General features: G+C 44.4%; 1 protein-coding gene across 2 annotated transcripts in view; it reads left to right on the top strand.

Moving 5' to 3' along the window:
- The window catches only part of GRK4 (G protein-coupled receptor kinase 4), a 409,134-nt gene that overhangs the window by 147,261 nt on the left and 242,553 nt on the right, over positions 1-19,320 (top strand). For both annotated transcript variants that reach the window (XM_033950412.1, XM_033950421.1), the window contains exon 2: positions 13,510-13,605. In XM_033950412.1, coding sequence (XP_033806303.1) covers positions 13,510-13,605 — 96 coding nt within the window. The remainder of the gene's footprint in view (positions 1-13,509; positions 13,606-19,320) is intronic.

Genomic DNA, 19,320 nt, shown 5'->3' with positions numbered 1-19,320 from the left:
TGCATAGCTGAATAGTTTTATTCCTAGTTGGGTTAGTTTCACACCTAATGAGGACATGTAGATATTGAAAAGCAGTGGGGAAAGCGGTGACCCTTGTGGCACTCCGGATGAGTTGCTCCAGGTGTCGGAGTGTTCGTTGTTAAAGCATACCTGGTAAGAACGGGATGTGAGGAAGCCACGAAACCAGTTTAGTACCTCAGCTCTGATACCAATGGCGTATAAGCATTGCATCATTTTCTCATGGTCTACCAAGTTGAATGCAGAGCTCATGTCGAATTGCATGATCAGGGCGTTGAGGCCCTTACTAAATAATAGGCGCAGATAGGATGGCAGCGATTACTGTCTCCGTACTGAATAGGGTTCTAAAGCCGGATTGAGTTTCATGCAGGAGAGAGAATTGATTAAGGTAGTCCATTAGTTGGGTGTGTACTAGTCCTTCCATGATTTTTACAATGAATGGGATAGATGCTATTGGTCTGTAGTTTGTTATTAGCGCTGAGGATTCTTTTCTATTTTTTGGGATGGGGGTTATTATTATGTGGCCGTTGTTAGTGAGGAAAGTCCCATATTTTTTTTTTATAATGATACATAGGCAACTATGTGTCTTCATAAAATAGGGTGCAAATAGGTGCCTTCTTTACTAAGACTGCCAACTGGATCCAGATTCTCAGGACAGGGTTGATTCAGTCCTTGCTTTACCCTGGTGCATGCTGGGATTTGTAGTCTTGCTGTTCTTAGAGAGTGCAATGGGGAAATCAGAGCTACAAGTCCCTGCAAGCAATGGGGTAAAACCAGGGCTGGATCAACTGACTCCTGCAAATCTGGATCCAGTTGGCAAGCCTTATTCTTTACCAACAAACCCAGGTTCCCTGTTATAAAATTGCTTTCTTAGTGGCTACTGCTAAGCATATACAGTATATCCCTTTAAATATCCAGCTCTATATTTTTAACTTTCTTTTTAAAAAGTACGGTAAATGAGCACCACTTGGTAGAAAAGATGTAATGAAATTCTGGGATCCTCAAGACAAAGGGAACAAGTAGTATTTCTTTAATAAGTTTGCCTGCTTCCACTAGTGAAGAATGAAGTCTCTTAAAACACTTTGGTTTATTATAAAGCAGCACTGTATTTCAGACTTGCAAATCCCTCTTAAACATCACTTGTTTTTCACAAGGGAAATTAGCAGATTAGTCCTTTTAGCTTGTAATATGCTCAGCACAATATAAGAAACTGATAGGCACAAGTTGTCATATATATAGATTAGGGGCTTGCTAGATGCTTTCTTTAGTGTGCAGTTGTGTGGAACATTGGGAATGGATTGATTTGGTTAGATGGAAGAGTTCTTTTGGCTGTGTTCATCCTTCGTAGTAGTGCTGCCCGATTTCCGATTTGAATCGATTCACCGATTCACTTTCGGGTGAATCGATTCGAATCGCTTCCCTTTTTTAAAAAATCGGCCTTGCTGATTCGGTGCCTACGGTTTAGCTGCTGTTGCTTCAGGGCGGGGTTACACATAGCACAGATTGTATCTGAGGTGTGTGAGTGGGTGTTGCTCTCGCCTTCCCCTTCGGGGAGAGAGCTAGTAGGTGATTGGATGGCAGTCGTGCAGGCGGGTTAGTTCCCCCACTTCCTATGGTGGCTCACGGCTGGTGAGGGAAACGGTGGGTGAGTGAAGGTGAAGCCCCCTTCTACTACACCACACTAGCGGTTTGTATCGCTGGGAGCTGTGCTGAATGCTGCTCATTGCTCCCGACTCTCATAGTTTCTATAAGCGTCGGGAGGTGCGTGCAGCATTCAGCGTGGCTCCCGGCAATAAAACCCACTAGCGAAGTTTAATGGAAGGGGGCCTCATGTAGAAACGGTTCTGCGTTCCCCCCCCCCCCTCATTGTTTGTCACCGCCGTTATGGTGAAGAAGCCCGCAAAGGACATTAAGAAAGTGGATAAAACCTTCTTCAGGTACATCAGTGATAGGAAAAGAAACACAAATGGGTTAGTACGCCTTAGGAAAGCAGATGGGACTTATGCAGAATCAGATTCCGATAAAGCCGAACTACTAAACGAATACTTCTGCTCAGTTTTTACCTGCGAGGCGCCAGGGTCCGGTCCACAGTTGCAAGCAAGGCATAGCTCAGATGACCCGTTCTGGAATTTCGAGTTTACACCCAGCAGCGTCTACTGCGAACTATCAAGACTCAAAGTGAACAAAGCCATGGGACCGGACAATCTACACCCCAGGGTGCTTAGAGAGCTGTGTGATGTCCTAGCGGAGCCATTGTCTGTGCTCTTCAATCTTTACTTGAAGGCAGGAAGAGTCCCCTTGGACTGGAAAACAGCCAATGTAATCCCACTCCACAAAAAGGGCTGCAGGACAGAGGCTGAGAATTACAGACTGGTGAGTCTCACATCCATAGTGAGTAAACTCATGGAAACACTAATTAAGCATAAATTATATACGATCCTGGACGAGAAGAATCTATGGGATCCCCGCCAACATGGATTTACCAAGGGCAGGTCCTGCCAATCCAATCTAATTAGTTTCTTTGACTGGATAACAAGGAAACTGGATGTGGGTGAGTCCCTAGACGTCGTTTACTTGGACTTTAGTAAAGCTTTTGATAGCGTTCCGCACCGCAGACTATTGAACAAGATGAAATCAATGGGACTGGGAGAGACATTAACTACATGGGTCGGTGATTGGCTAAACGGTAGACTTCAGAGAGTGGTGGTGAATGGTGCCCCTTCAAAAACGTCAGAGGTGATCAGTGGAGTGCCTCAGGGCTCGGTCTTGGGCCCGATCCTCTTCAACATATTTGTGAGAGATCTGACTCAGGGGCTTCAGGGTAAAATCACATTATTCGCCGATGACGCCAAACTATGCAACATAGTAAGTGAGAACACTTTACCAGACAGTATGACGCAGGACCTACTTCTATAGGAACACTGGTCCTCAACTTGGCAGCTAAACTTCAATGCTAGAAAATGTAAGGTCATGCACCTCGGCAGCAGGAATCCATGCAAAACTTACACACTAAATGGTGAAACCTTAGTTAGGACCAAGGCGGAACGTGATTTGGGGGTGATCATTAGCGAAGACATGAAGACTGCCAATCAAGTGGAGAAGGCTTCATCAAAGGCAAGACAAATGATGGGTTGTATCCGAAGAAGCTTTATCAGCCGGAAGCCCGAAGTTATAATGCCGTTGTACAGATCCATGGTGAGGCTTCATCTGGAATATTGTGTACAATTCTGAAGGCCACATTACCAAAAAGATGTGCTGAGAGTTGAGTCGGTTCAAAGAATGGCCACCAGGATGGTCTCGGGACTCAAAGACCTCCCGTATGAAGAAAGGCTGAATAAATTGCAGCTATATTCACTCGAAGAACGTAGAGAGAGAGGAGACATGATAGAGACATTTAAATATATCACCGGCCGTATTGAGGTGGAGGATGATATCTTCTTTTTTAAAGGTCCCTCGGCCACAAGAGGACATCCGCTGAAAATCAGGGGTGGGAAATTTCATGGCGACACCAGGAAAGTCTTCTTCACCGAAAGGGTGGTCGATCGTTGGAATGAACTTCCACTTCAGGTGATTCAGGCCAGCAGCGTGCCGGATTTTAAAAGGAAATGGGATACACATGTGGGATCTCTAGGGGGGTAAATTCAAGGGGGTAGGGTTGTTGGAGTGGGCAGACTTGATGGGCTGTGGCCCTTTTCTGCCGTCATCTTCTATGTTTCTATGTTTAGGTCTGGGGTCGGCGAGTACAGGAGCTGGGCTCCAGCCTGCCCAACTGCTACTGCTTTGAGTGTGAGCAGCACAGGGTGACGTAAATTGACATCACCATCGGAAGCTTCGTGTGCACCTCCTGCTCTGGCCTCTTGTGAGTATCATCTAATAGGAGTCCCAAGGTATTAATAATCATCTTGGCTGGTAATAGGGCTTATGCTGTTCCTATGTGTATTCCCTCTTTCCCTATCATAGTAATGCAACTGTCTGTTCTGTGCCCTTTCTGTGATTTCTGACAATATTGCTAATACCATAAATGTCCGCAGAAAAAAACATAATTGGCCCTGTACACAGTTATTTCTGCCTACACTTCTTACATGAATTGATTGCTTCCCTACATCAGCTTTAAAAAATGAGCAAAAAGAATAAACTCCTGTTTGGGTAGGAGAGGGCAAATGGGTTGAAGAGGCTTTAAAATAATCCCACTAGGATGTTTGAAAAAAAAACACCCAATTGGGAAGGAAAATCGAATCGAATCGAAAAATCAATTTAATAGGCTGAATCGAATTGAATCAAAATTTTTTCCCCTGAATCGGGCAGAACTACTTCGTAGCTTCCGATGCCATTAACTGGATCAGCCAGATAGGTTCCTTTTCCAGAGCTGTTGGCTTACATTTCCTCTCTTAGTCTTACAGCGATCAGTAGCAATTTCTGGCATGTAGTGCAGCACTTCTAACAGAAGACTGGAAACCAGAACCCGTGTAATTTTTTTGAGCTTGGGTAGTAGTTGTGTCAACAGTGAAGTTTTCCCAGTCTGTGAGGATTTCTGTTAAATGGAAGAAAAATCTTTACCGTATATAGAATATAAACTGAGATTTTTGGACCAAAAAATGGTTGAAAAATGGGGGGGTGGGGACTCAGTTTATCTAGTCTAAACTTCTATTTGTGCATTGCTCATACCTATATAGGCTCAAGGCGACTGTAAAGAGAGGGGAGAGGAAGGGGAGGGAGGGAGGAGAGGAGGGAGAAAGGGGAGATGGGTAGGTAGGAGAGAGGAAAGGGTAAAGGAGATTAGGTGTTGAACAAATGGGTTTTCAGTTTTCTTTGGAAGATAATGTGGCAAGGTTTATATATTAGTCTTCCCCCTCCACCACTGCGGCAACCCCTCTGAACAGGCAGGCTTTTGCTGCCGCGATCAATGCATGCCTGCACCCCTGCCTATACTCCCACCAGAACTTCAGCTAGTGCTTCCTCCCTCCAAAGCAAGAGTAATGCCCGCACCCCTGCCCACACCCCAGCCCCAACCAGAACATCAGTTACTGCTCCCTCCCAAACCAGAGGAACACCCACACCCCTGTCTGCACAGCACCAGAATGTCAGCTAACGTTCCTTCCCTCCATAGCAAGTGAGACTGGCATCCCCCCAGGCATGCCATGATCTCCTGGTGGTCTAGCAGCACGTTGGGGCAGGAGCAATTCCTACTCGCTCCTGCCCATTCTATATTGCGGAGGAAGAATGGACAGGAGCAAGTGGGAATGGCTCCTGCCCCAACATACTGCTAGACCACCAGATCACGGTAGGCCTAGGGGGATGTCAGTCTCACTTGCTAGGGAGGGAAGGAGCGCTGTCAGTCTGGTGGCGTGCCGATGGGGATGCAGGTGTGGGTGTTCCTCCAGCTTGGGAGGGAACAGTAATTGATGTTCTGGTGGGGGTTGGGGTACGGGCGGTGATGCAGGCGTCACTCTTGCTTAGGAGGCAGTGGAGTGCAGGCAGGGTTGCAGGCACAGGTGTTTCATTTGGAAGGGAGGAAGGGAGGGAGCACTAGCTGACATCAGGTGGGGTTGGGGCATGGGCAGGTTGCAGGCATGCCTTAATCGCAGCAGTAAAGGCTGCTGGTTCAGGGGAGGCTTGCAGCAGTGGTGAAGGGATAAGACTACTAGGAGGGAGGGTAGTAGGGCATCACAAGGTAGAGTATAAACCCTCAGTTTATATTTGAGTTACCATTTTCCCCCTATAAAGTGAGGGGGGGAGGGCAAAAATGGTACCTCAGTTTGTATTCAGATAGGTTTATATTTGAGTACTATATACAGTATTTTGCACACAAACTAAGGGCTCCTTTTACTAAGGTGCGCTAGCGATTTTAGTGCAAGCATGAAATTACCACATGGTACACTTCAAGAATAACGCCAGCTCAATGCTGGCGTTAAGGTCCAGCGTGTGCGGCAATTTAGAGCACGCTATTCTGCATATTAAGGCCCTAACGCACCTTAGTAAAAGGAGCCCTAAGACTGGAATGTTCAGAGAAGATAAGGACAGCTGTCATAATATGGGTATGGAAAGAGACAATACCCAAACTTACAAAAATGCAAGTACTCAACTCAATGAAAATGCATAGTATCATAACAACAGTGTTTTTGTGAAGGAAAAAAGGATTTCGGCCATCCATACCACAGACAAATTGGAAGTCTAGTGGTTATTGCTGGATGATGATATCTTTCATTGATCCTTTTTAAAAAAAAAACCCTTCTTTTATTTTTAAAGTATTAATTGAATTATCTTTAGAATATCTTTGATGAAGTAAATAATTTTAAAGCCCTTGGCTGAAAAAAAATGTATATATTGAACTATGCAGAGATATAAAGCAGAGACAAAATCCTAATAGAAGCCGCTAACTGCTGGATCGTTGCAACATTGCAACAGTGTTTTAAATAATGGGCCGGCAAACCTTGGCAAGAAAGAATATAGCAGATAAACACTTTCAAAATTAAAAAAAAAACTGCTACAAAAATAGAGAACCACTTATCTTAAACTTGCAAACAGTGGCAGCTGTCATGATGTGGGTATTGGAGTGAGACACACATTCTTCTAGTGGTGGATATGGCAACCAGCATCCTCCCATGCTCTAGTTCCTCTGACAGTTTGGATTTAGTGCTCTATATTCACTCTTAACTCATGGAGGTGTGCAGCTTACCAAGCCACAGGGTAGAGCAGAGGAATGACCTAGTGCAGGGGTAGGCAATTCCAGTCCTTGAGAGCCACAGGCAGGTCAGGTTTTCAGGATATCCACAATAAATATGCATGAGCTAGATTTGCATCTCAAAGAGGCAGGGCATGAAATATTCATTGTGGATATCTTGAAAACCTGACCTGCCTGTGGCTCTCGAGGACCGGAATTGCCTACCTCTGACCTAGTGGTTAGTGCAGCAGACTGTGAACTACTGTAGAAAAGACTAGGGTTCAAATCCCCACTGACACTCCTTGTTGACTTTTGGGCAAGTCACTTAAACGCCCCTCTATTGCCCCAAATTCTGTATCTGGCATCCTATGCTCCGCACAGATCGGTGCACATATCCGATTTGCTTGCAGAAATTAACTGTTTAACAAATCAATTGATACTGATAATTGGCAATTAAAAACTAATTGACACTAATTGGCACCCATTAGAAATTAAGTGCACAACTTTGTAGGCGTATTCTATAAAGTGGTATGCGTCACTAGTAGTGTGCAAATCTCAAAAGGGGATGTGGCCAGGGGAGGAGCATGGATGGATCTTGGGCGTTCATTAAAGTTTGTGGAGCTGTTATAGAATACGCCTGATTTACACACAACTTAGATGCAGGTATTTAGGTCTGGTTTTCCTTGGCCTACATGGGTGCACCTCAATGTTAAGCTGTGTATGGGCGCTAGGCGTGATTCTTTATATTGTGTGAATCTTTTATAGAACTGCACTAATAGGTCCTTTTACTAAGGTGCGCTAACCGATTTAGCGCACGCAAACTGATTTAACGCACACTAATTGAATTAGCGCACGCTAAACGCTAACGCATGCATGTTAGCCTATGGACGCATTAGTGTTTAGCACGCGCTAATTCAATTAGTGTGTGTTAAATCAGTTTGCGTGCGCTAAATCGGTTAGCGCACCTTAGTAAAAGAGGGGGAAAGTGCCGTTCTAATCTGCACCGATTTTAAAAGCACCATATGTAGAATTTGGGGATTAGATTGTAAGCCCTCTGGAGACAGGGAAATACCTACTGTGCCCAAATGTAACTTGCCCTGAATTACCGCTGGAAAGGCAGGAGCTAAATGTTACATTTAAAAATTACATAAAATAAAAAAAATTCTTTAATTTACTGTACATGTGCCTTCTTGTGAATCCAGGTTTGCTAGGTTCAGGTTTCAGCATCATTTCAGTTATTCTTTCTTCTGAGGTACATAAAATGAATTCTAAACAGGTCTGCACGTTTGTTATTACCTAAAGCAGTTGTCAAAGTGATTTTATAAAAATGTTTTTTTTAAATTTTGAGTCACATTTAATTGGAAGGATTGGAGGAGATTAAATTACAACTTCTGGTGGAACTCTTTATGCTATATATATAAAATGGAAAGGTTTATTGCAGTACAGCGGGGTTATTTTAAGAAGTTTCAGGATGTGTGGAAACCATTAACGAAGTATTGTAAAGATTAATTTAAAATTGGTTCCCTTATATTTATTTGTAAATTTAAGGTGCAGGGAAGGGGGGGATTTTATTATTACATGTTTTATATGAAAATGGAATTTATGGGAGGGAGGGTTGGGATAGGGATGGGGACAAGAATTTGTGAGATGTGTCATTGATTATTTCTAAGTGATATATTTATTGTTTATGTGATTGAATATATTTTAACACTTAATGTAATCTTGAAAATGAATAAAGAATATTTAAAAAAAAAAAATAAATAAATTTTGAGTCTGGTAGTTTTCCTTCTGATTCTTGGGCCTCCCATTGCGTTGCCACTGGGGCTGGAATTCTGTGCCACAAGCCTTCATTATTCTCTGGGGATTCTAGATCCAGAATCTTGTTTCTGCAGTGACTGCAGCGATAGTTCTTTGCTGAGGGCTATGCACCAGTGTTCTTTATGGGATTCCTGAACTCATTAATGAGTGTGTAATGACTGGTTCCTTTTAGGAGCTGTGATTTCTACCTTCTAATCTATTGCCAGCCAATCTGGGAAGCAGAAAGCCTGATAAGGAGCCACCCAGCAGGCACTGTACATTATTACATTTCTATTTATGTATTTTTTTTCGGTGCATGGACCTCTGTCATGGTTCTGTTTTGCAGTAGGTCCAATTTTTGTCTTGGTGTTTAAACTTCCGTTGAGTAAAATGTACATTTTTTTGTTCTTATAAAGGATATCTGTCTCTCATTGCACAATTTTGGCATCCTGCATGTTAGGTTGATTTCAGCTTAAACCACAAAACATTAATGGAACATCCAAATAATTTAATACATTTAGAGGTCCCTTAGTGAAACCATAAGCTAGTAATCATGCTAAGAGTTGGCTGCCATAACACTGCTGTATTAAAATATTTGCTTCTTATTGGCATACTGGCAGTTAGGAAGAAATTTGACCTTGAAAAATTGTTAGAGATTTTACAAAGCTCTCTGGCATACTTCTGGCATTTTGGCAAAAGATCTCTTAGTGGTTTGATTGTAAAATCCCATCCAACATGCAGTGCCAAATAATGAGCAGAGTTTTTGATGAAGATCTCAGGTTGCAGTGCTTTGCTCTGTTTCTAAGCTTGTTGAAGCCTGCTGTGTATACTGTGTGTCATATCTATGTTTAGAGTAGTACCCTGGTACCATAGGAGCCAACTTTTGAAAATGATATTTTTTGGGGGAGGGGGGTTGCTCAACTCATAACTCACAACAAATTTCCCCTAATCCAGAAAAGAAAGGAAAAACAAAGTACATCTGTTAATGAGTGACCAGCCTGTATCTAAATGTCAAGAGCAGGGCAGGTAATGTGGGCATATGAAAAGTTTGGGTCCTGCCACTCTCTCCTTCCCCTTACAGCTTGTCAGCATCATACTTTCTCTCTCTCCATTCAAGTCATTCATAGCACTTAGGCTTCTGAGCCAATCAGGGCCTTGGGCTCCTCCTCATGCTTCACATGATGTACTGGAAAGGGGAAGGCCTGCCATTATGGACTGGTGGGCCTCGGAGCTGGAGGGAATGAGCCTCCTTCCTGCCCTCAACTTCAGACAAGGTTATAGGGGGGAAGGGTTTGGGGAGGTTCGATTCAGGGGAGCATCCGGTGGCAGGAAGGAATGGGCATCCCTTCTGCCTATTTTGGGGGGAGGGGAAGGGGGAATGGGGAGGGGATGGTTCGGGGGGATGCCTGGCACAGGGGTGGAATCCAGTGGCAGGAAGGAGTGGGCATCCCTCCTGCCAATTTTTGCTGGCACAGGAGTTTTTTGTGGTGGTAGGAGGGAGTGGACATCCCTCCTGTCTCTGTATCGGGAGGTTCGGGGACCTGCAGTTGTCATCAGGAGGGGGGGGGCTAAGCTCACGGGTTTGGTGTTTTTTTTTTTTTTGTAAATGGGGCAGATATTGTGCGTGTGTAACACACACACATCATCTGTGTCCATAAAAAAAAGTATGGCATGTTATAAATTACTCATTTGTATCAGTAGGACAAGTAAGCAACTAGTCTTGACCAGTCACTTTTTTCAGATCGTTAAAAGCGATCACTTTTTTTGTGCATCTGGAAGCAATGTTACGAGTAGGGTTACCAGATTTCCTCTTTAAGAGAACACATTGTCCCACCATGTTCCGCCCGCAGCCCCTCCCTGTTCCACCCCCAGCCCTGCCCCATTCTGCCTCCAGCACTGCCCCTACATGCATCTCATGTCTCCTTCCCTGAGCTCCGGGCTATGTCTAGAGGGCCTCCGTGAATGCTTGGATGTTGACACGATGATATCACACTCATGCACGTCAATATCCACATATGCGCAGAGGTCCTCAAGACGTGGTCTTCCAAAACCTGGACAAACTGCCAGCAAACATCTTCCTACTTGGGGCCATGACACCAATAATGCTTCACAACATTCATTCCTACCAGAACACCTGGCCTTGGTCATACTTGCAAAACACAGATAAACCCTAAGCAAATACAGGTCTACAAAGTAAAAGTCCTAATATATGCAAACTGCCAGCAAACATCTTCCTACTTGGGGCCATGACACCAATAATGCTTCACAACATTCATTCCTACCAGAACACCTGGCCTTGGTCATACTTGCAAAACACAGATAAACCCTAAGCAAATACAGGTCTACAAAGTAAAAGTCCTAATATATGCAAACGAAGCCCTAAGATGCCAGCCTCTGCATGCAGTACAACACCAGAGAAATAGAAATATATTTCTTCCTTAACAGTGCAAAATATAGACAGCAAATGTAAATTTTGAAAACAAACACATTTCAATCACTAAGCATGGTAGAAATCTGGAACGCTCTTCCAGAGGCTGTTATAGGGGGAAGCACCCTCCAGGGATTCAAGAAAGGGTTAGATAAGTTTCTGCTGAACCAGAATGTACGCAGGTAAGGCTAGACTCAAATAGGGCACTAGTCTTTGACCTAAGGGCTGCTGTGTGAGCGGACTGTTGGGCACAATGAACCACTGGTCTGACCCAGCAGCGGCAATTCTTATGTTCTTTGGTGATTTTTATTTTTCTACTCAACTTTTCCCAGTCTCTGGTTGCACTTCCTTCTGTCTGTGCTCTAAACTGTTTCCAGAGCCGCCTTATCTATTTGCTGCTTTTCTCTCCTTCACTTTCTGGCATTAACTTTTTTTTAACTTTCTTCCATTTTTCTGCTTCAAATCTAACTACTTTTCCATGTCTTCCCTTCCCATCTATCCATGCACACTATCTCCTCCTTGGCGCTGCCCTTCCCCACCATCCATGTGTTCTTTCTCTTCCCTCTTTCTTCTCCCCTATTCCCATCTATCCATAAACAGCATTTCTTCCTTCCCCACTCCTCCCATCCCTATGAAACCTTCCTTGCTTTCCCCTTCTCCTTCCTCAACCATCCCTTCCCTATACATCATGTCCTCCCTATCTCTCCCATTCCCCACCATCCCTGTGTACCATCTCCTCCCTCTCTTTCCCCCTCCTATGGTCTGTGATCTTTATCCTCTGGTCTGGCATCTCTCTCCACTCCTTTCTTTCCCTTCTCCCCCTTTTTGGTCTGGAATCTGTTTCCCTTCCCCCCCCCCCCCCCGCATTAGTCTGGAATCTGTCCCTCCTCTTTCCTTTCCCTGGTCTGATATCTCTCTCTTCTTCCCTCTCCCTTCCCCATCCAGTAGTTTTAACATCTCTCTCCTTTCCTTCCCCCACTATCGTAGTCTGGCATCTCTGTCTGCCCCTTCCCTTTCTTCCCCTGGAGATCTGGCATCTTTCTTTCCCTTTCTTCCCCATCCCCCCTTCCCATGCTATTCCTCCTTACCCCCCACCATGGGATCTGGTGCTACTCTAATTCTTTGGCAACCTGGAAACTCTTTCTCTTCTACTGCTTCCCACCTATGCGGGGGCAGGAAGCAGTAGCAGAGGAAAAGCTTCCGGGTCACCGATGACAGCGTATGTACTTCACTTACACTGCCTATGGCTGAAGAGTTAAAGCAGCAGCGCTGTGAGAATGGTGAGCAAGCACCAGATCTTGGGAGGGGGAGGGGGCAGGGAACACCAGATAGGTTTGCAGGCCTTGCAGTGAAGACAAGGGGCAGGGGACTCCTGATAGGTATGCGGGCCTTCAGTGAAGACGGGGGGTAGGGGTGGGGCAGGGGGCTCCGGATAGATGCGCGGGTCTTACAATAACTGCTGTAGGGTTTCCAGATGTCTGGTTTCATTGGACAAAAATAGCAAAATAGAAAAGCCGCCTGAACCTTCTAGACAGTCCTGAAAAAGAGGACATGTTAGAGCAGGGGTAGGCAATTCCGGTCCTCGAGAGCCGGAGCCAGGTCAGGTTTTCAGGATATCCACAATAAATATGCATGAGATAGATTTGCATCTCAAGGAGGCAGTGCATGCAAATCCATCTCATACATATTCATGGTGGAGATCCTGAAAACCTGACCTGACTCTGGCTCTCTAGGACCGGAATTGCCTACCCCAGTGTTAGAGAATCAATCGCTCTGCTAGTTTACATGGCATTTCAATATTAATTACCTTATTTGTATGGCTCGATCCAGAGAATGAACGATCATGCACAAAACCATGCAGTGAGCCGTTTTGTGTATCAGGGTTGGCAAATCTGATTGTCACGAACCTAGTCAAAACCAGTTTAGCGACGATCATTAGACAATCGCTGACTTTTGTGCATCTAGCTTAGTCTCTTTTCCTCTCTCAACCTATCAGTGCCTATTCCTATCTTTCCCTGCTTCTTTGTCAATTTCTCATTCCTTTCCCAGAGTCTCCCTCAGCACTTCTCCCCCTCTCTATGGTAGACCAAAGATAGAAAGCCTGTCTGACCTACACTGTTGCACTCTGCTCCCTGCTATGAGCCCATTATGCTGACATTCCTTAGCCAGCCAATAGCTGTAGGGGGAGGCAGAACCAATAGCTTAGGAGACACCAACCTTCTATCCTGATTTCCCCTGCAGTCTATTGGCTGGCTAAGGAGTGTCTGACCAATGGTGTTCCTAATATACAGGTCCTGCCTCAAAGCAGCCTATTGGCTGGGTAAGGAATATCTGACCAATAGGCTGTAGAGGAAGGTGAAAGCAATAGCTTCAGAGTCACAGCCTTAATTCTTGCTTTCCCTTGCAGCTCTACATTGGGAAGATTTCTACTTTGATGACTGGGCAGTTATGGAAAGAATATTAGGGGGGTGCTATAGCACCCATGGAGCTGGTGCTTCTGCCTGGCACACATATATAGAATAACAGCATCCAAGAAGAACCTATTTCTTGCAGTTCTTTGCCAAAGTTTCCTTCTCTGACCTGTGGTATCTTTTGTTTTATCCAGGAGGGGGAGGCAAGCGGAATGGCCGTAGTAAGAAATGGAAGGAGATGCTGCAGTTACCACATATCATGCAATGTGAAGAACTTAGGCATTCAATTGGTAGGTGTATTTTTTAAATTTCTTCTGTCTTGCTCCCAGCAGTCTTCTTCAATGTTTCATCTAAGCAGCTGGTTCTTGTTCCCTGAAAATGAAATTAACTCATAGCCTTCCTCATAGCAGCGTGACAGCTGGAATATGAAGACCACATGTGGGTGTACACAATAAAGTTGGGAGGGCATAGTGGAGCAAATGCCCCATATAGTGTGGCAGGGTTCTCTATTAATCACAAAAACAGCGAAAATGGAATAAACCAAACAAAGACTAGATACTCAAAAAAGGGTTTAAATGATCAAAGCAAGTGCTAAATTGAAGGAAAAGGATCTTAGAAATCCACACCAGAATTCATGTGATCTCTCAAGGCTTAATTGTGGATGGGGGTTTCGTTCATATATCCAGAAAAACCTTTAAACATTGACTAGATTATATACCCTTATTCTTTTTTTAATTTAATACTTTATTGTTCTTTTTTAATATTTTGTTGTACCCCATGGAATTCATTTTCAAGTGCAATGACTTATTTGACGATAGCTTAAAACATCATTAAGGGCTCCTTTTACAAAGCCACGCTAGGGCCTTAATGCGCGGAATAGCGCATGCCAAATTGCCGCACGCGCTAGCCGCTACCGCCTCCTTGTGAGCAGGCGGTAGATTTCCGGCTAATCTGGTGAGTGCGATAAAACCGCTAGCGCGGCTTTGTAAAAGGAGCCCTAAGTGTTCAATATTTAAACAAACACTTATCTTTTGTTGCCAAACGTTGGGGCTTTTTCACTCCCAAAGCAACTGAATGGCTCTCTGTGTCATATAGGACATTTTCCAACGGGACCCGTTTGGCCTGTATACAAAGGGCTTTCTCAAGGTAAATAGTGGGTCTATCATAAACAGCACAATTGCTATCGATTAAAATTAATTTCATGGGGTACAACAAAATAAAAAAAACAATAAAGTATTAAAATAAAAAAGTATTTAAGATGAGATTTGAATTAAATAAGATAATTGAATGAGTATATAATCTAGTCAATGTTTGAAGGTTTTTTTGGATCTATGAACGAAAACCTTTTTTTGAGTACCTAGGGTTCTCTATTACCCAGACCCTTGATCAAAACAGCATATGAACAGGCTGTAATTTCAGTCTGAAAGATGTTAACCTACAAAATATATTTGAAACCTGCAAATATAAAGATACCGAAGTTAAATAGATTCCCCCTAATTCTATAAATGTGCACCAGATTTTACACTTAGGGCTCCTTTTATCAAGCTGCGGTAGGCAGTTAACGCGCGGAATACCGCGCGTTCAACCGCCTGCCGCGCTAGTCACTAACGCCTCCATTGACGAGGCGTTAGTTTTTTTGGTGTGCCACGGGGGTTAGTGCGTGATGAAATGTCCGACACACTAACCCCTGTAGTGCACCTTGATAAAAGGAGCCCTTAGTATGCAAAGTTTTGCATGCAGGTTATAGAATAGTATTAGTTGCTCACATAGCTTAATAAGTTAATTAGATGCTAAGTGCCAATAACCCCTAGCTATTGTCTATAATTGGAATTAATTGGTGCTAATTAGTAGTTATGCGCTTAACTTGTGCATGCAGATTCCAGAGCACCCAACTAGAAGGGTGTGTGGTCCTGGGAGGGGCATGGACAGGTCAGTTGCATGTCTACGACTTATGTATGCAGATTATAGAAAACTAGCATTTACACACGCAACTTCCTATTCATCGTGCAAATCTCATATCTGTACCCTTCTCCTCTACTGCCAACTCCAGACTACGTTCCTTCTCCCTTGCTGCACCATAGACTTGGAACAGACTGCCTGAATCAGTGCATCAAGCTCCATCCATTCAAATCCAGGGTAAAAGCCTACCTTTTCGACACTATTTCAAACAGTGGCAAACCTGACCTGCCTGTGGCTCTTGAGGAGCAGAATTGCCTACCCCTGGTATAAAAAATTGAATAAATAAATAAATGAACTTTCACCAGCCATTGAGCTAGTGTAAGCACTCAGTACTCACATCTGAAATTAGGTGTGTAAATTCAAACTTGTATGCTAATATTCTAAAATGGCATTTGCACATTCAGTTGCCATGAAAAAATTTGAGCAATTGCAGAGAATTTGCTCGTGGCTTGCATTATGCTGGTGCCCAACTTCAGGCAGCTCAGAGAACTTTTTTGTTGCTGCAATTTTGTTTGCCAAATGCTCTATAGGAGAATGGTTGAAAATTTGGATACACTGAATTTTATTCATGCCCAGGAAACCTGCATCTATTGGAGCCTTGGTATCTGCATGTGTGGTAGAGGTGAGAGCAGGACAGTGCTGGAAAGCCACGGTTGACTCTTCTGCTTGAGATGTAAAGCATGGCTGTAGGCCCAGTAAACCTCTTTTTGCAAGACTAATTACCTTTTTTTTGCTTTGGTTTTTTTTTCCTGCGATGACCTCTTAAAATTGGATCACTTTCCTGTTTGCAGTCTTAAAGCCTCTTTAAATTAGTCGAAGAGGTAGGGGAAATTACATTAGCGTCTGTGATGGGAAGCCTTATGAACTGGAAGGATTTTCACTAGCCTGCCATTAGTGTGCATTAATGCCCACTTTGGACGTGAACAGTAGAACTCAAAACCACTAAGAAATGAGTTTAAATCCTACTTTGGCAGCTATAACACAAACAGGGAAAGTCTTAGGCACACGCTCTCCCTCTCTTTCTTTTTCTGTTCTTAAAGGTTACACTCTTAAGGCTTGATTTAAAGATATTCATTGTATATAAAAAAAATTTGGTCTTCTTTTATGTATGGTTGACCAACTGCACTTCATGGCATTTATTAATCTATAAACTGGCTTCCAGGGATTTAAATGAGCCCTTCCAAAGCAGTGTACAAAATTACACTTAAATCGGAAAAACAAAAACTGTTAAAACAAACCAAATTTCACAACTCTGTGTTCTTTGTTCATCCACTGTAGAAACATTTTTCCTTGAGCTAAAGTTGTGTAAAAAAAACCCCCAAATTATATTGGTTTTGTACTTTTTTTTTTCTCATACTAATTAATTTAGTTTCTGCCCCAGGGTTGCCTCAGGTTATGAGAAGCTCAAAGAGCTCTGTGTTGCCTTGCAGTGTTATATAAATGTTTATTGGTAACTGAGTTTACTTGTTGCCATAGTTTAAGAAATAAAGTTAAATTATTTAAGTGTCTTCTTCCTACGGATAAATGAACTCGTCAGGCTTTTTACCTTAAAAAGAAAAAGTAAGGCTGGGAGGAGGATGGGATCATTGGTCAAACAATTGTAAAATATGATTTTAGTTTTCGCACTTATCTCAGACCTGCTGGTGATTTCTTATAAGCAGGGTTGGTGTTATCAGGGTAATAGCCCTGGGTGCTCATGCCACAAGGGGCCCCAAGTCTGCTTAAAGCTGAGGAAAGCACAGCCGGTCAGATTTCTGCCCTAGTCTTAGAGTCAGATTAAGGCATAGGCAAATTAGGCATGAACCTAGGGCTCAGAAGTTTAGGGGGCCCTGTCAGATGCACTCAGGAAGCTAGGATTGCCAACTATCTGGATTTTTTTTCAGGATTATACAGATTTTTTAATTAACTTGTGGAAGCCTAAAGAAGGGCTAATGTGTCTGGATGTTTTTCAGAGTTTAGCCCTTTATAGCACTCTAGTTCTCCTCTCTCTCCCCCCCCCCCCCCTCCATAAGAATATAAGAATAATCTTACTGGGTCAGACCAATGGTCCATCTAGCCCAGTAATCCATCCTCACAATGGCCGATCCAGGTCACTAGTACCTGACACAAAGTAGCAACATTCCATGCAACGATCCAGGGCAAGCAGTGGCTTCCCCCAAGTCTGTCTCGTGACTATGGACTTTTCCTCCAGGAAATTGTCCAGTGTGGAGTCTGTGGTACGATCCAACTGTTAGGAAAGCTGCTTAGTCATAGAAAGCAGGGACTGAGCTATAAATGCTATGGAGGTGATTAAACTCCTGCATGGTGCCTTCATAAGAACAGTAACATCAAATGAATGTACTGGGTTGTGTTGAGTTGAGGGGGGGGGGGGGGAAATATGAGAAGCCTGCTTTAAGCCAAGAGAGAGCTGGTGCCAAAGCCAAGAGCTTTACATTATGATTAAAGTGACCATATGTCCCATTTTGAAGGGGACCGTCCCATTTTTAGATCCCCTGTCCCGTTGTCCCCACACACAGCTTCGGGATGCCGAAATGTCCCATTTTCAGGGACAGTGTACCGAAGCTGTGCGCAGGGACAACAGGATAGGTGATCATTTCCCCTTCCTCCCTGCTGCCTGCCTCCAGCCAGCTTCCCTCCAGTTCCCGATTCAAATCCCCCCCGATTCGCTGCTTGCCAGCCTCCCTCCTTCCCTCGCCGATTCAAAACCCTCCCCCCCCCCGGTCTGCCGTTGCTGCTTGTCGCCCAGAAGCCTTCTTCCAGACGTCAATTTTGACATCGGAGAGGAAGTTCGGGGCCAGCCAGGCAGCGAAGAAGGCTTCCGGGCAGCAAGCAGCAGCAGTGGCAGCGGACCGGGGGTGGTGGTGGTTTGAATCAGCGCTGGAGGGAGGCTGGCAAGCAGGAGTGGACTTGGGGGGTTGAATCGGGCGCTGGAGGGAGGGAAGGAGGGAGGCTGGCTTTGGCACGGCAGGGAGGGAGGGAGGTAGGCAGGCAGGCTGGCTTCAGGGGAGTGGGTGGGATAAAGGCTAGAAGGCAGTGAGGAGGACATAGGAAGGAGGGAGGAAGGAAGGAGAGAAAGAGGCAGAGAAAGGGGGGTTGTAAGCAGAAGAAAGACTAGAGAGAGAAAGGCCTGGACCAAAGGGGAAAGACAGGAGGCAGATGCAGGACTATGGGAGGTACAGACAGAGGGAGAGAGACCCTGAGGAAGAGCAGAGAGAGACAAGATCATAACAGAGGAAGGAGAGGGAGAGAGAGGGAGACCTGGAACAAAGGTACAAAGGAGAACTGACACTGGATCTGGGTCACTAAGGACATAGGAAGGGGCACTAAGGACATAGGAAGGAGGCACCGGGTACACTAAGGACATGGGAAGGGGCTCTAAGAACATGGGAAGGAGGCACTGGGGGCACTAAGGACATAGGAAGGAGGCACTGGGGACACTAAAGACATGGGAAGGGACACTAAGGACATAGGAAGGAGGCACTAGGGCACTAAGGACATAGGAAGGTGGCACTGAGGGCACTAAGGATATAGGAAGGGGCATTAAGGGCAAAGGAAGAAGGCACTTGGGGGCACTAAGGACATGGGAAGGAGGCACCGGGGGCACTACGCATATAGGAAGGGACATTAAGGACATAGGAAGGAGCACTGGGGGCACTAAGGATATAGGAAGAGGCACTAAGGACATAGGAAGGAGGCACTGGGGGCACTAAGGACATAGGAAGGAGGCACTGGGGGCACTAAGGACATAGGAAGAAAGGAGGGAGGGAACAGAAATGGACAATTGCACCTGAGAAAGAAATGAAAGAAAGGATGCACAGTCAGAAGGAAACGCAACTAGAGACTCATGAAATCACCAGACAGCAAAGGTAGGAAAAATGATTTTATTTTAAATTTAGTGATCAAAATGTGTCAGTTTTGAGAATTTATATCTGCTGACTATATTTTGCACTATATTTGTCTATTTTTCTATAGTTACTGAGGTGACATTGCATATTTTAAAGTCATCTGCCTTGATATGTGCCTTGACATCTTTGCATATTTTAAAG

The sequence above is a fragment of the Geotrypetes seraphini genome, chromosome 1, assembly GCF_902459505.1.
Source record: "Geotrypetes seraphini chromosome 1, aGeoSer1.1, whole genome shotgun sequence".
Classification (NCBI taxonomy): Eukaryota; Metazoa; Chordata; class Amphibia; order Gymnophiona; family Dermophiidae; genus Geotrypetes; species Geotrypetes seraphini.
The sequence above is the reverse complement of the archived record's forward strand: the minus strand, read 5'-3'. Positions and strand labels throughout refer to the sequence as shown.